Raw genomic sequence first — 17,443 nt, 5'->3', positions numbered from 1 at the left:
CCCTTAATCTCTGTTCCTCTCTCAAAGTGAGAGTCCAAGTTTCACAACCATACAGAACAACCGGTAATATAACTGTTTTATAAATTCTAACTTTCAGATTTTTTGACAGAAGACTAGATGACAAAAGCTTCTCAACCGAATAATAACAGGCACGAATTTTAATTAAGGGGTTAGGTACAGCTTACAGCAGTAAAATTTTAGAAATGGTCAACATTTTTTCCTCCATTACTATATCTTGTCCAGTAATGAAAATTAATATGTGTAAAACACTGTCCTTTTGCTATATGAAAAAAAAAAATATTTTTTACGAATTAAAAAAAAAAATACATTTTTTTTAATTCAGTTCACTGTGCAGTGATGAAGCTTTTCCCATATAACTCAAAAACTGTCCAACATTCTGTGATGAAATTTGTGTATGTATTTATGCATGTCATATCTACAATATAACGCAAGATCACTTCTCTACCTTTGATAGATTGTCTGATAAAAAATAAATTCATTTAAAAATGGTCAAATATCAGTATTTTCTTCAAACACAAAATAAAAAAATATACTATTTATTAAGGAATGCGGTTGAAAGAGCATGATATTGTAAACATGAGTTTCAGCAATAAAATAAAAGAGAGAGGACATAAAAAAGTTAACAAGTTTATGAGTATGAGGGAAACACTTCATCACTGCACTGCACAGTGAACTACCACCATTATGAATTTTGAAAAAAAATATATATAAATAATTTTTTTAAGCCTTAAAAATATTTTTTCTTATAGCAGAAGGACGGTGTTTTACAATATCAATTTTCATTATTGTACAAGATACAGTAATTGAGGAAAAAACTATTTTCCAAAGATTTTGCTGCTGTAAGCTGTACCTAACCCTTAAGAATCTACCAGGAATGAAAATTCCTTCGGTGACTCATTAATGTACGTCTTACTAGCAATCTTAGAAGTCAAATCTCTGACACTTCTCATCTTTTCAGTTGGAATGCTGTAAGAGTTCATGTTTCAGATCCATACAACAATGTTGGCAGGATAATTAATGTGTTACAGAATTTTAGTACGATCTCTATTCTAACTTCTTCAAGAGAATCCTCTTGGGTGTACTTACTAGCTTTCATATTTAACGATTTTGTCAAAATCCTTTAGAAACATAAAAGAGATCGCATCCCAAATAGGTTAATGAATATACCAGTGTCAAGATATAATTATTCTTGGCAATTACTTTTGCTATTATAGATTTTTTTCGTGTGAAGGCTAAAATCTTTGTTTTTCTTCTTGAAATGTTTAAAATGCACTTGTGCACTATTTTTATTGTCGAAATGATTAAATTATACTTGTGAACTGCTCTCTTTAAATAATCTTCCAAGACACAGCCCTGCAGTACTGTATATATTGACTACACCCCACCTCTGGCTACTAGCAACAGGCATATATAATGAACACCGATCAAAATACCCCTCATTTCTCGTGAAAAACAACAACTGAATAGACTACAGTGGACTATAGTGGACTTTATGTTGTCAGCAAACAGCTGGATACATTAAGAAGATTGATTGATTCCAAGTCAAACATATTTTGATCATCGGAAAACAACAGCGTGTTTAAGAGACAACTGCTAAAAAGCCTAGTAGTTGATACAGCGTAGTTAAATAACAGACTAAAAAATTACAGTAGGTACTGAAGCGTATGTTTGCTCAAGCTAATATCTCCTCTCCACACTTCTTAACTTAACTTTTACTGTCCACTTTCTCTTGGCTGCATGCTAGGCCTCTCTTTCAGATTCAGAAACATCGGAACTGGACAATAACAAAGTCACAGAATCACTCGATATAGAAAGAAAGGATATATAATTGATCCTACCATAAGGATTGAAACGGGGAGTAGCCAGCCGGAGGATGTCAATCAAAAAAAGATCAACATTTATCTGCCAACAGTTGATTACTTCAAAGCAAAATAGCAGCTTGAAGACATTGAGGTGATTGGTCTTCTTGTTGGAGCTCGTGGTGTGATTCCCAAGTTCTTTGAGAGCTTCAGGAAGACTTTTGAACTACCACAGACACTTACTGCTGACATCATAACTTCAGTTTTGAAACGCTCTTGCCAAATTCTGAGTCATCATATTCACTCTGTTTAATTTTTTTATTCACTTTCTATTCATATATGTTTATTTTAATTTTCTTTCTACAAAATTTATGTAAACATTTAATATTGAAAAATTCATGTAGGAGAGTATACTGAGTCCTTCTGGGCTACCTCCAATGGGAGGCAGTTATTACCTTACCTGGACACATAGGGAAAATATTTTTTTAAATGAATGTGTCACCATTCCTGAAACCTACCTTTCAGCAAATCAAAAAGTCAGTGGTGACTCGTGTAGTTTAGTCATGGAGTGGTTCCGTAATGAAAGATAAAAATTTTAAACAAAAATTTTAATATTTTAGAATAGGCAATCATGCATGTTGAGAGTATGAACTTACGTTATTTGAATTGAAATTCAATTTGTGGGGCATGCAAAAACAAAAGAAGCATTTTATACCAGTTTCATAGAATGGCGTTTCCATAGTCTCACTTCAGCAGACGCTATTGCCTAAAGATTAAAGGGACATTGGACGTTCAAGAAAACGTGAATCACAGACTATTATTATTTATTTGTTCGTTTGCTTATTTATTGATTGATTCATTCATTCCTTAATTCAGTTGTGCATTCATTCATTTATTGATTTATTAATAATTTACTTATCTACTACTTATCCATTTATCTATATATTTATGTATGTACGAGTTTCTATATGTCTGTCTGTCTATTTATTTATTTCTTTATTTGTTTGTTTATTAATTTATTTAATTTATTTATTTTATTTATTTATTTAATTTATTCATTTTTAAATTATTTAATTAATTTATTTGTTTGTTTGCTTGTTTGTTTATTTAATTTAGTTATTCTATTTATTTATTTTATTTATTTATTTTATTTGTTTGTTTGATTAATTTATTTAATTAATTTATTTGTATTTAATTTTATTTTATTTTAATTTTATCTATCTATCTATCTATCTATCTATCTATCTATCTATCTATCTATCTATCTATCTATCTATCTATCTATCTATCTATCTATCTATCTATCTATCTTATCCTATCCTATCCTATTCATTCTTGTAAGTTATAAATTACTCTTAATGACCGCTGAAGATATGACTGTTGTATAGCAACTTGCGGAGGCACTCTGAGAGGTCAGACCGGCCACCTCACTTTGCCGACGTACCCTGGCAGCTACCCCAACAACCTGGACTGCACATGGAGATTGGTCGGATTGCCGGACCACTTCCTTACCATGTGGTTTGATGATCTCAACATGCCCTACTTGTGGAACTGCAGCAGTGGGGACTATGTGGTGGTGTCAGAGAGTCTGCCCGACAACAGTACAGGTAATTGGCACTGAGTGATACAAATGACTGTGTTGGTTACAGACATTTTCGTGGATGGTGTAGATGGCATACCTTAAACCAGTGATCGCCAAAAGCTGTGTCGCAACACATGCCCCTGTCTCCACTCAAGCGTAACCATGGCTTCATACCCCCACCCTCTGTTTACAGCCATCACTTCGATATAAGACAAGACATTTATCAGCAGCGGACGTACACATGTGATGTTACAAGTGCGTAGGATAATATTATGTTTTGATGTCTTTTCCAAAACAGAAACAGATAATATGTAAAAACTTAATTTTAAGGAGCATGGGAGCAAAAGTATTTCTTTTGTGCAGATGGCAAAAATATGAGATACTTAATTTGTTGTAAAATGTTAAATGAAGTATAAAAGAACAATGTACGTTGTCATTATTCTTCCTGTTATAAAGACTACCAAGCCCTTACCTGTAAGTTGAATATTTCATTAATAAACCAACAATAAAAAGTATCGGCTTCTATGTCTTAATCGGGGCAATATACTTCGACGTTTTTTTTTAAGTGTGTAGTGTAATTTACAACTTCGTGACCAGCCTGGTACGTTTTTCTAATTTCAAATATCTGCTGATGTCAAGTACACGTTCTTTTTATGGTAAATAAGAAAATATATTTTATTTTATTAATAATATAGAAATAATGAATAGGAGATAAAAGATAATATGGAAAAATGTGTGTAGTTAACAAGTAGAAAAATATTATATTGTTTTTGTTTTTCGGTTACAGTCCGTTTCTGCACTGTTATTCGCAGCATTACCTGAGGAGACACCCACTCCACCCCTCTCCCTGCGACAGTGGTGTGCGGGTTGCATTTCTATTACGTCACAATTTCGTAATGTTTGACAACCACTGCCTTGAACTTATAGCAGGGAGCTGTAAGATTTTCGGTGAACAAAGGGATCGATTTTCTTAATTTCAGCTTGCTCTTCAATTTGCCTTACATTATTGCTGTCATGTAATCAGCAGAAAAATTTGGAACTCACAATTTCTCTTTTAACTACTTCATTTAATAGCTGTGCTGTCAATTGGATTGAATTAGGTCTTCGTTTATTCTGTTCCAGGTGTAATGCCTTTAATAATGTAAAAGTATTCTTTACTAGCCGTACCCGTGCGCTCCGCTGCACTCGTTAGAAATAAATATAAAGTAATTACATAATTAAAATAGGACATTTGATCCAGGGAACATTCGTGTTTGATAGAAGGATAAATCGTTTAATATGTTACTTAATTTAAATTGCATCCAAGTAATTAGAATGCGATCATTTTGGTCCAGAGACACTCATTTGGTGCAACGACAATTCCTTTAACATGTTTCTTAATTTTTATTACATGCAACCATAGTTTAATGAAGATTGATATCATTTAGATTTAATGTGTATATTTTATTTTACTTGTTATAGGTTTCCATTGCATTATGGTAATAACTTAATTTTAACCCTTGTTTTCTACGTATTCAGTAAATGGCGCTTGGCCCACTATGGTTCTGAACCCTCCAAATAAATTATATTATATTACATATATTATATTATATTATATTATATTATATTATATTATATTATATTATATTATATTATATTATATCAGAAGTTACTGTAATAACATTATAGCATTATGTCCATCTAGAGAAACTACACTTTCCAATGGTGAAATAATAATTAATTATACAAATCGGTTAATTTAGCTTCCGATATTACTTCATACAAACACAAACTTCTCTGTAGGCTATCTTTCATAGCTTTCGATTGTTGCTGTCCAAGGCCCCTTATAGACGAAGTCTTTTGTTTTTTAATTCATTACACGGCCTTATATGGCAGTTATTTTAATTTTAAAACTCACTTATCTCATTAAATATCAGTCCTATCAAAATTTTTCAAGGAATAAAACTTATCGCAAATTATTTTTAAAGAAACTTTTGTTATGTAACATTTTTCACAAAAATCAATAATAAGCTAGATATTTCGATTTATTTAATTCAGGCCCCCTTATAACCCCCCTTTTAAATAATGTATTTTGAATGCCATATAGCCTAAAATCTAAGTTACAACAAACTTAATTTATATTCCAATTTTCATCGAAATCCGTTCAGCCATTATCGCGTGAAAAGGTAACAGACAGACAGACATACAAACAAAAATTTCAAAAAAGGGATTTTCGGTTTCAGGGTGGTTAATTATATATGTTAGGACCAATTATTTTTGGAAAATCTAAAAATACCAGAAAAATTTCGGCTACAGATTTATTATTAGTATAGATTTGTCAACTTTTCGTCACATGCCGCAATAAGTTTACCAACAATGTATTTCCTTTCATTATGTGATATTCCACATACGTCATACTCTCTAAATGACAATGCCCAGTGTTTAGTCCGAAATTGAGGCGGGCGGCGGCTGGAAAAAGGGCACATAAGCAGAAACCATGTTTTGAGATATAAAGCTTTGAAGTTTTATTTTCTCTGCAGAGAAATAAAAATAAATATGCACATGATCTCACACCCCATAATTTATTATTTCAGTATTTTTAAATTGTTATATTTGTTTTTATTGGGCGAATATACATTAAATGGATAAAATAATTTTACAAAATATTAGCGATATGTGCTCTTTTTCTGCCCAACTGCGAAAGGTACGAATTAAGCGACCAACAATTGAATAAATACAGGTGGTATCTAAATTCAATACTCAAACTTCTAGAGATGATACAAGAGACCAAAACGTTTTTTTGTTAAATGACCATTGGTCAGAAACCAATTATTGAATGACAAGACCAGAAACTGTACTGTACAGCAAGGCGTAAAGAATACAGTTGTAGTCTAACGTTACTTGTGAACCCATTGTAATCATTTAAAAAAACTGTCCAAACATGCGGCCTCCTGCGTCAATTCAAATTGTAACGACGTGTCATTGCCTGTCGTACATGTTCAAAGACTTCACGCATGTGCTTGCTTATTATGGAATTCGATTGTATCACAATAGAACTCGCTTGCTTGCCACGCATCTCATACACAGCGTTTTCTAAAGAGAGCGGGCCGCTACCACTCGCCGGAAAAAGATTTTAGTTTCCAGGGGAGAGGTAAATTGTAAGGCGGAAGCTGGAGACTTTAGTTTTTTATGATTACTACAGGAATACGAGTAATTTTATGTTACCAATAATATGCAAGCCATCGGCGGGCGTAGCTCGGGCGATAGGCACGTTTGCCTGATCTGGACATTTCTGGAGTTGCGCTTTGTATTTGGGTTTGATTCCTGCTTGGACTGATTATACTTGGTTGGATTTTTTCAGAGATTTTTATCAGCCATAAAGTGAATGTCAGCTAATCTATGGTGAATCCTCGACCTCTTCTCGCGAAGTACCATCTCGCTATCATCAATTCCATCGACGCTAAATAAGCATGTAGTTAGATTCGTTGAATAAACAGCTAAAAATAATGTGCAACAGAATATTTAACAAAAGGATCTAACCATTTATTTTAATGTTATGTTCTATAATTTTCTGAGAACTTATTTCGGATTATCAACACTTGACGTAAATTCTTCAGTGCTTGGGAAAAGTGGCATAAGTCAGTTTCCGCAAAAATTGTTTATTAATTTATTGACAACTTACGGAACATCTGCTCGTTTGGGAAAAGAGACAAATATTTCTCAAAATTAGAATAATTCATACAGAAGAAAATCAAATCTGTATAAACCAGTGTGAAGACAGTTTTTTTCCCCTCTTCTGTAAAATTAACATTTTTGACTTGTGCCACTTTTCCCGAGCACTACAGAATTATACTTTGCCCGTTTTATTCATGAGAATTATAAGCTAAGCCACAAAAAAATAGTTATTTTGTGATCATATTTTTTTCTCTGTACGAGAATATAATTATTTTCTGTATGCGCAGGGAGCCACTGTTCAGGTTTGTGATTAAATTTGGGACTTCTTAGGTAATTAAATTACATATGTTCTTATACTTCGTTTTTTAATAACATTGTTGTATTGCTTTTTAATTTATAATTATGTTTTATACTTATTATAAAGTAATTAAATACGAATGTACAATTTAACATGAATTTGAGGTTATTAATACAGGTTTCCGCATCCTGATTGCATTTAACTCTGAGGGTGGTAGCCAGTATCCATTCTCAAAAATGGGCGCTAGGCCGAAAATCTTTGGTAACCATTGATCTACAACATTCAGTGTAATACCACTCCTGGTATACACACTTTTTACACAAACTACTGTAATTGATAAATAATATAAATATCCAATGCTTTTATAAGCTCAGCATGTATAATGATATCAATATGAATTTAATTCACTTAATTCCTCTATGAACGTATGTTAAGTCATGTTACAAACTTACACTTTTCATTTTTAACGAGTTACGCAGAAAGTAAGAGTGTAGTTTGTGAACCCGACTCAACAAAGTTAGTCCTGAGTTAGGCGTTTTTTTATTAGTTTCCTCCCAATTACATTTTCAGTTTCCTATAATTTACACATATTTTAACATCTGCAAAGAAATGAATGAGAAACTAACATAATATATTTCCATTACATCAGTTCCATTCTATGGCAAAATTTTCAGAGCAAACTACCATACAAATTTTCGAATTGGCGCAGATGCCTAACCGAATCATGTACGTGGTGTGGAATGTTGAATTTCTGATCATGTGTCGAAAATATATATATAATGGATCCAAAGTTCTCTTGCGGTTTAATATTTTAAAGGCCAGTTTATTACACCACAGCAAATACAAGGAGACAATTGAAATACAAAACCATGAACCATACTTGCCATTGGATCCGAGATTCCAGAGTTCAAACTACGCCGAGGGCGATGTACTTCAAAGATTCATAAAAATAGCTAACACGGTTTCTTAACCCTTAAATTGGCAAAGTATCCTATAGGATACAACAGGTTCATAGGCTATATGCTATAATTTTAATAGAATAGAACAAAATTGGTAGGAAAATTAAAATTTCACAATACTATAATAATAATAATAATAATAATAATAATAATAATAATAATAATAATAATAATAATAATAATAATAATAATAATGAACTGCCTCCCATTGAGGATAGCCCTTACAGACTCAGTATATCCTCAAAAAAAAATTAATATACATATGTAAACATAGATATTACATTTTAAAGAAGGGAAACAAAGGAAAGGACGTAAAAAATTACAATTGCTATTAATGTGGCACCATGTGATGAATAAGGATTTGGCAAGATTTTTTGACACAATTATCACATTGTCATCCCTCAGAGATGTTGGCAGAGCAAACTGCCGTCGAAATTCTTCGAAACATAAAATATGAACATTGCCATAGTTGTTTTCTTTACAGTCCGACACGGTTTAATAAACTAGTGTGAGAAATGAAGTTTTGCCAATTTAAGTGTTAATGCGTAACTTACTGTATGGTTAAGTACTCTTTGTCCCTTGTGGCAGCTCACGAATGGTGAGAAGATATATAAATTATTATTCTTGTATTACTCTAGTCTACGAACAAATGCGTGTTCTGGTCTGTGTAGACATCTTATTTACACCGAATGAACAAGTCACATTTTAAAGACCAGTTTCAGTTTGCTGCGTGTATGAAGTTAGTCTGCTAATAGCGTTCTTTCAGACATTTTGTATAGCTGTATATGGAACAGATGCATGCTAGTTAGCTTAATCAGGAGAATATTTCCACTAATCTTGAAATATAAAGACAAATGTACAGAGCTTAAAATATCGCGATTGTCGACATGCTGAATCTGATAATGTAGTTTTCTATAGTTTTAATAGTGATAAACCTCTAAACCATATCAGATAAAGTTTCTACAGAATGTTAAGCCGAAGTGGCGAATGATACAGTAAAATGCTACTACACGTACGTAGGCCGATAGGATTTAATTTTTAATCCCTGTTTACTTAATGATTTTATGGGCGAAGTATCAACAAACTGACTGTACTTTACCTTGTCTTCAAACTTTAGTCTGTCATAAAGTTTCCGACATCAAGTCCAAAGCATATCCCTTCAGTTCGAACCAAACTAAGAGTCTAGTTTTTATATTTAAATGTAAAAGGAACATTTAAGAATCAAAGATGTGTACTTAACATTGCGATGCCCTGGGATTAATTCTGTCGTTTAACTTCACTAGGTTTCACTGTACGACTAACTTCCAACCACGGGGTTAGCGCATATGCTACATCCTGAACATTTTCTTGCTCGCTTAGAGAACAATCAAGATAAAATTGGAAACCACATCTGAGTAACTTAGAATTTTTTTTTTCAAGATGTATCGTTATTAATATAAAATACCAACATTGTATTGTTCAGAACTGCAATCAGGTAATAAAAGTCTTGAGATTAAGCAAAGTACGTGTATACTTCATGGAATTATAGTGGCTCTACGCAGCATTTACAAGTTTCTATCAATTCAAATTTTGGTGCTATGAACGAAGTTTATTTGCATATCTATTTTGCGTCTTTTCTGCACCATATATTAACAAGTGTTATCAATTTTCTGGCTTGATATCCCGACTAAGTATTCTCTTCATTACAGTATTATTAAAATTATTTTATTTGAAAGCATTCAATGAATGTGACAAGGCCTAAAAGAGAAGACTGTCCCAAACAATCTTTAAATTGCCCTCATCGGAATCGAACCCAAGTCTGATTGGTTTGTGGTCTGGTAAACTACAATCAAATTCTCGAATAGTAATACGAACAATAAACAACTTTAATCATTTGCAAGGCACTCAATATTGCGCCATAACAAAATACAAATAATTTGCGGAACACGTAACAATTCGTCGTAACAAAATACAGTAATTCAAGTTCGTTGAAACTACATCCACTACATCTTCAGCACCAAAGCCTTATTTGAGGGAACACTTCGCGCTCCGGGGTGAGGGCCTCTCCCAGGTCTCTTCCTCGTCCTCCGTTATGTCCGATTCCTCTCCGTCGAGAATCTCCTCCTCGACGATGTACCTGTGTATTCTGGGAGTCTTCTTGGCCGGCACTGTTGCCACTTCCGCTTCTGCATCTGCTTCTTCGACCTGGCACTGCTGAGAACACAGCGCATTCTCTTCACCTTCGCCGTCTATGGGTTCCTCTTCCACGACCTCCTCTATAGCCCTCTTCTGCTTTCGCTCCTTTGTCTTCTTCGAAACCTTGCTTTCCTTCCCCTTGGCAACGTATAGATCATCTTCCAAAGACTTCAATTTGTCTTTCTTCCCGTATTTGGTAGCTTTAATTTCTTTACTGTATTTTTTCTTAGAGTTCTTGTGGTTTTTGTAAGTTTCCTGGACATCAATCTCCCCTACTACGTCCTCTTCATTTGATTCTGTTTCGACTGGTGCCTCTCTCGCTTTCCTGTAAAGAAGCGAAAGTATGCATTACATGAAGAATGGCGACATTCTCATCAGAACTAAAGAAATTTGAGTTTCAACTTCAAATAGCCACCAATCAGCGGTGTACAAGCAATCGCACAATATTAATAATCCGTGGCGCTACAGCCCACGAAGGGCCAAGACCGACCAGCCGGCTGCTGGCCTCACGGCCACATGCCCAAGCAGAGGTGGACGATCATCCAACCAGAATGAAGGTATCGTGTGGTTAGCACGATGACCCCTCAGCCGTTATGGCTGGTTTGCGTAACCGTATTTCGCTACCTATCGTAGCTCCCCAAGTGCATCATGATGCTGGGTGGGCACCGGTCCCATACACTGACCGAAATTTCATGCAAAAATTTATTCCCCCGTGAGGACTCAAACCAGCGCGTATTTCGTAACGCGAGTCCTAGGCAGGATGCCTTAGACCACGACGCCACGGCGCGGGACAATCGCACAATATTACTTTGTTATAAAGTCGTATTTTCACCATGTAGTCTGAATCAGAGTCCTTTATGGTTCCTCCTCTCCTCCACATAATTTGGGAAATTAAAAATTACTGTACCTTTTAACTTCTCAAAACCTAAAAATTCCTCTTTCTTTGGAAATTCCTTCAATTTCAATGTTGAAGTAAATATTTACGTGCTATAATGTTTCGCTATATACTTTTGAAGTAGTGTTGTTAATAAATCTGAAATTGACATAGGTTATTTTTAATCCCTTCTTTTCGTGTGAAATCTAGGTCCCCACCAAATAAAAACTTAACATTTTAAACAAAGACTTGAGAAAATTATTAAGTGCCCACCATCCAGTCACATTTAGTTTTAAAAATGAAGTAATTTTTACATAAATTAGTACATTTATCAAAGTTAAAGCCATGATTAGTGTAGTTTTACCAGAATCACAAAAAGAAATTGTTTACATAAAATTTCTCGACCAAAAAAGTTTACCGTACTATCGCTATCGGCATGTGTGAACATGAGCGTATTCCGAATCTCAGCGCTGAGCAATCTGATGGCATCGCGGTGTTCCGAATTTCAATGATGACGTCACTGATGCTTCACCAGTGTCGCACCGGTTCCATCAGCTTGCAGAGGTGGTGGCAGTCTCCATCAGCCGCCATCAGTGAATCTGATTGGTTCTTGTATAGGGCAGACGAATGACCTCGTGCACTGTTGTGTCATGGCGGTGTGTTCTGCTGTATTGTTTGTAATGAGCACAACGTAAAAACAATATGTTAATGGCTTATGAGCGAACATGTCAACGGGCCAGTTATTACTACTGGTTCAAGAAATAAATTATGCTCTCTTTTCTTTGAACGAGATGATAGTTCGGAAATTTCGCAAAATCTTGCTAGCGTAACACAGACAACTTGTACAGCCGCCATGATAGCCATCGAACTTTCCAGCAGTTTTGTTCCTATTTCGCTGCAGCGCGACGTCATTGTTGTCCACCGGTCCAGTGAGATTCGGAATAAGCTGATTGTTAGAATACCAAGATTTCAACTTACTGAGGGGGGAGTTGACATTTTAATGCTAGGACAGTGCTTCCTTATGCCAGACAGATTAGTCTATTTCTCGGTCAAGAAAGTTCTTGCGTGGATTAATGGGACATTAAAAATCCCATACTACTACATGGAGATCCGTGTTCAAATTCGGGAAGTCCGTGCATCCGAATTGAGACACTGACCTATTGGTTCCGAAAGAGGTCACCATCTTCCTGTAGAGACCCAAGTAGCGGGGCCTGCCCATCGCGAGCCACGAGAAGAGGTCGGTGAGAACAGAGGCACTGGGCACCCACCACCAGTCTCTAAACAAGCACAAACCAGCCTGCAGTGTTGCTACATCGCTACTACAGATAGTACAGGGTTGAAACTCACTTTTTATGCTGTTTTGACGCAGACTCCGAATACTTCTTCTTGGCCTCGCGAGCCTCGCCTTCTGCCTTATTCTTCTTCTTTTTGTTCTCCTTACTGGACTTTTGGTACGATCCCAGACATTCATCCAGCACCAGAAGGGCGAGGAGCAGGACTGCTAGTACTTGCAACCTGAAACATGACATGTCAGCGTGCGTCATTTCAATATCAAGATATTGTGAATAAAATAGCAATGTTTTAGGCCATTATTTCCTTCGATAAAAAATCGCGAAAAGTCTTAAGACTAAGAAAGTACATCAATACTGGTACTTACGAGACTACCAGTAAGTGGTAGTTTAATGTAAATTTGCCATCTTGCAAAATTAATATTGAATTTTAAATATATTTCTTTGGAATGAAACTATAGAATTAAGACAATTTTGTTTTGAAAATACTTTCAAGACTTTCTTACCAGTATCAAATATATTCATCGTGTACCTTTTAAGTTTCATGAACTTAAAATTTGGACAGTTCACTCTTCCAGGTTTTAGAAGTGAAGTAGAGCAAAGTAAACCGCGTCTTGAGCGTAAATTAGTGAATCGTGTTTTCATTGCAACGAGTGAATTCGTTAGTTTTCAAACACACATAACTCTCCTAAGCTTGAAGAACATTAATTTGGATATGTGGTCCAATTTAATTTATTTTCAAAAATTCTCTTGTTCACCTGATAACGAAAATTAGCTTCCCGTTTCCATGCATTCTTCAAATATAACTCTACATGGGCTACAACTGTCATGATTTGGCTTCAGAACGCCCTCTAAACCACTAAAATCTTTCATTAAAAGTGGCTATTGGAATCAAATCGACTCCTGTCCACAACAAAATTGCGACAAAATATTAGTTCCAGCTTTGGAATCGAAGACTCTCGTCCTCCCATTTGATTCTAAATGCACCCAACCTTTTTGGTTTCATAATGTCTCTTACCTAACTGGTAAGAAATTTTAGATTTAAAAAAGTTTTTCGTGATTTCCAACAAAGTTATGGGAATAGGCTCCTCAATACAGACATTTCCTGCAGGCTACTACCACAATCGGCCAGGAGAATAAATATGAACACTCCATGGAGTATAAAAAAATGAACTAGATTTTAGGCCTATTGTTTTACGATAACTGAAGGGTACACGGGAAAAACTAACAATGTCACATTTCCATTAAGGGTGAGATAATGATCTATTTCAGTATATTACTGCAAAATTTATTATTTATTTACTTGAAATGAAGGAAATGATGAGTGTATCCGAGGTTTTAATTCTCCTTTACCATTTTTGGTAAAAATAACATTAAAGTTTGTAGTAATACAATGAATTAGATAACATCACCCATAACAGAATTGTGACCTTGTTCGTTTTTTCCCCGTGTACCCTTCGACTGTGAAATACACTGAAATTAAAACTTTAATAACTTGTAAACCAACAAATACTTTATGTCAAAAGTAAAACATACTTATCACCATTTAATTCGAGAAAAAGTCGTAACGGCACCGGGAATCGAACCCGGGACCTCTCAGCTCTACGCGCTGAGTGCTCTTTCCAACTGAGCTATGCGTAGGCGAGACCTCATATATAATGAATATGTGATGTAAAACATACTCATTTATAAACTGAATAAATTATTAAATATGACATTGTTGATTAACAGTGGTAGCTTTTCTAAGTTTTTCCGACAGGGCACAAATTTAACGAGATTTGTTCGAATAATCTTACAATTAAGAATTTCTCATGGTCATATTTTCAAACTTCAGATGTATCGAGCGTCTCATCCTCCCAGAACTATCTCAAGATCAGTTTTCATGTTGTTGTCTTTTATGTACTGCAGTTAATGTGATCAAGACCCGGCTTAAAAAAACTAATACGATCTAAACACAGTTTTCCTAAACTACAGGATTCAATCCCAGATTCAGATTTACCTACAGAGAAGGTTTCCTACTACCCCCTCATTTCCCCTTCGTACTAAAAAAAAAGGTAGAATATTCTTTTAAATAGACTACAGCTGCTATATAAAACACCTTTTTTTGTACTCAGAACTGGTGTATAAACGTGTATGACAAAACATCAATAAAATTTATTAGATCTAACAAGAATACTAATAATATGGAGGGAGAGATTCAACATGAAACTGCAACATTAGGCATACTCAAAAGAACAATTTCGAAGAAGTATCTGCATGATGCATTATATTATAATTTTGAGAAATAATACAGGTATTGAATATGCTATTGAAGTTTAACTACGTAGAAGAATATCACTTTCAAACTAAATACGTAGGCCTACGATATCTTAATCTGATGAGCAACGTCCATAAAAGTCCCACGAGTAAAATCGTTGTACTTCGATAAGGAATTTAAGTAACTGGATTTAATAACATTTTAAATTTGATCTTCCTACGTGTGTAGAACTTCCAAAAAAAAATCCTCGAACATACAAGTGACTTACCTTCTCATGTTTGTGATCCTCGAGTAAAGAACAAGAACTGAACGCTCCGCTCTCTGTTGCGCCTATTTATGCGCCGTGTGCCGGTTGGAAGGGGGAGGCTGAACACACGCTGCCTCATTTTTATGTAGCTTTTCTGTAGCTCTGTCTCATCTTTATGTAGCCTGTTTCAAAGTTATAACTTGTTCATATTAAATTTCCGACCATTAATTCTGGAATATTAAACTCTGCGATATGAAATGCGAATATGAAAAATTGAACCTTCAGTCTGAAAATAGATCAGAAATTTAATATTTTAACATTATTTTTCAATGACAGAGATTATTCAGATATGACGAAATGACACGCCGACAATATAGCAATGAGAAGACCGAAATACTTCGAGGTCTTTTACCGTTTTGTCCACAACAAATGTCACACAGTCTGTTGAAGGACCTGAATATTATAATATTATCAAGCAGTTCGTCGGATGACATTATTATTATTATTATTATTATTATTATTATTATTATTATTATTATATTTCTAATCATGCAAATTTGTCTCATTTACGATTATGGATTGCAGACGATCACTTTTCATTTGTCTTGTAGGTATAAATACTGTAAATCTTGATTTTGCCATCTCCATTCATTTCTTAAAGCAGATTCCGTCAAGTTAAATAAAATTTAAAAAACTTAAATCAATTAGTATTTTTTCCACGAGCTAGTACTGAGACGTAACATACACATTTTAGGGTCAACAACTGAAGATAGTGTAAAGAGTTTTTGTGTATGCCATGTAGTTTACTAACCACGGCAGGACGAGTTTTGTAGATCTCATTGTGAGACACCCTGTGCTTGTAAAATCTTTAATTCGTCAGGGTCTATCCAGAGTGCACTACAGACGGTGGAGCTATATTACACTCGTAATGAATGATAAAGATGATGAATTTTATTGTTGGGATATAACTGGACCGGAGTACCTGGTGGTGGGGGGGGGGGAAGAACCTATGTTATCTGGACTAAGGGCATATCCATCACAAGTTACACACTCGGGATGAACCGAAATTTGAACCCGAGACCTCTGGTTTACAAACCCTGAACGCTAACACTGAGCCATCGTGTCTGTTATTAAACAAACATTTTAGTGTGTGTGTGTGTGTGTGTGTGTGTGTGTGTGTGTGTGTGCGTGCGTGCGTGCGTGTGTGTTTTTCTCTCGAGCGCTTTAAATATTGAAAACATGAAAATGAAGAATGCAGTTTGTACTCTCTAACAGTACAACCGTCCACACCTGTGGAGTAACGATCAGCGCGTCTGGCCGCGAAACCAGGTGGCCCGGGTTCGATTCCCGGTCGGGGCAAGTTACGTGGTTGCGGTTTTTTCCGGGGTTTTCCCTCAACCCAATATGAGCAAATGCTGGGTAACTTTGGGTGCTGGACCCCGGACTCATTTCACCGGCATTATCACCTTCATCTCATTCAGACGCTAAATAACCTAAGCTGTTGATAAAGCGTCGTAAAATAACCTACTAAAATAAAAAAAAAACAGTACAATCACAGTCTAGTATATACAGTCACGAAGCTTGAGTTTATGAAGGTACTAGGAACAATAGACTGTGCAGATATTATTTTGCATTGGTTATAATGAGGCGATAGTAGCGATCCTAGTGGTTAGCAACTATCTATGGATGCATATTTACTACGTATTGAGCTTCGTGACTGTACATATTAGACTGTGGTACAATATTGTAGTGCATAGAAATATAGTTTCTTGCCCCAGAGCTCCACTTGAGTGTGGATTCGAATCCTATTTGGGCTGATTACCTAATTTTCTCAGAGATTTTCCCCAACTATAAGGCGAATGTTATGTAATTCCAAGGTGAATTCTCAGACAAATCTCGCCAAATATATCACCAATTTCAACATCGCTGGATAACCACGAAGTTGAAATAGCGTCGCTAAATAACATTTTTAAAAATCATAATCACTCTCATTATCCAAACTTCATACAGATTTCTCGTCATCCAAATGCTTTCTTTGTCTTCCTATATTTAATTGTACTTGTAGGCCTATTTAATCAATATTTGTTAATGTGAAATTATTTCGAAGAACAAGTTAATGATGAAATGCTTATGTCAGACGTGTTTTTCAAAGTATCTGATAAGGGAAAGTTTTTAGAGCAGGTATAGTAAGTAATGAACACACAATGCAAATATGCATGTGCCCTTTGGGTTCCGTGAAATATACATTTTTGGATAAAAAAATGTTTAAAACACTCAAATCATCTTTC

The 17,443-nt window shown here is 35.1% G+C and overlaps 2 protein-coding genes across 2 annotated transcripts in view; one reads left to right on the top strand and one right to left on the bottom strand.

Moving 5' to 3' along the window:
- Nucleotides 1–17,443, top strand: part of Cubn (Cubilin) — a 300,325-nt gene that overhangs the window by 211,673 nt on the left and 71,209 nt on the right. Inside the window, exon 46 of the mRNA XM_069832790.1 lies at nt 3,209–3,427. Coding sequence (XP_069688891.1) covers nt 3,209–3,427 — 219 coding nt within the window. The remainder of the gene's footprint in view (nt 1–3,208; nt 3,428–17,443) is intronic.
- On the bottom strand, nt 10,155–15,314 carry LOC138704680 (uncharacterized). The gene is made up of 3 exons (XM_069832808.1): nt 15,177–15,314; nt 12,710–12,877; nt 10,155–10,813 (listed from the first exon to the last, which is right to left on the bottom strand). Exons 1-3 carry the CDS (start codon nt 15,182–15,184, stop codon nt 10,318–10,320), a joined length of 672 nt encoding a protein of 223 aa, XP_069688909.1. The 5' UTR covers nt 15,185–15,314; the 3' UTR covers nt 10,155–10,317.

This window comes from Periplaneta americana, chromosome 1 (assembly GCF_040183065.1).
Source record: "Periplaneta americana isolate PAMFEO1 chromosome 1, P.americana_PAMFEO1_priV1, whole genome shotgun sequence".
Taxonomy (NCBI): domain Eukaryota; kingdom Metazoa; phylum Arthropoda; class Insecta; order Blattodea; family Blattidae; genus Periplaneta; species Periplaneta americana.
This window is presented reverse-complemented; position numbering and strand designations above follow the sequence as displayed.

Coding starts and splice junctions, on each gene's coding strand:
- LOC138704680 (XM_069832808.1), bottom strand. Junction 10,814..12,709: donor GCGTCAAAACAGCATAAAAA/GTGAGTTTCAAC, acceptor GCTTCTTTACAG/GAAAGCGAGAGAGGCACCAG.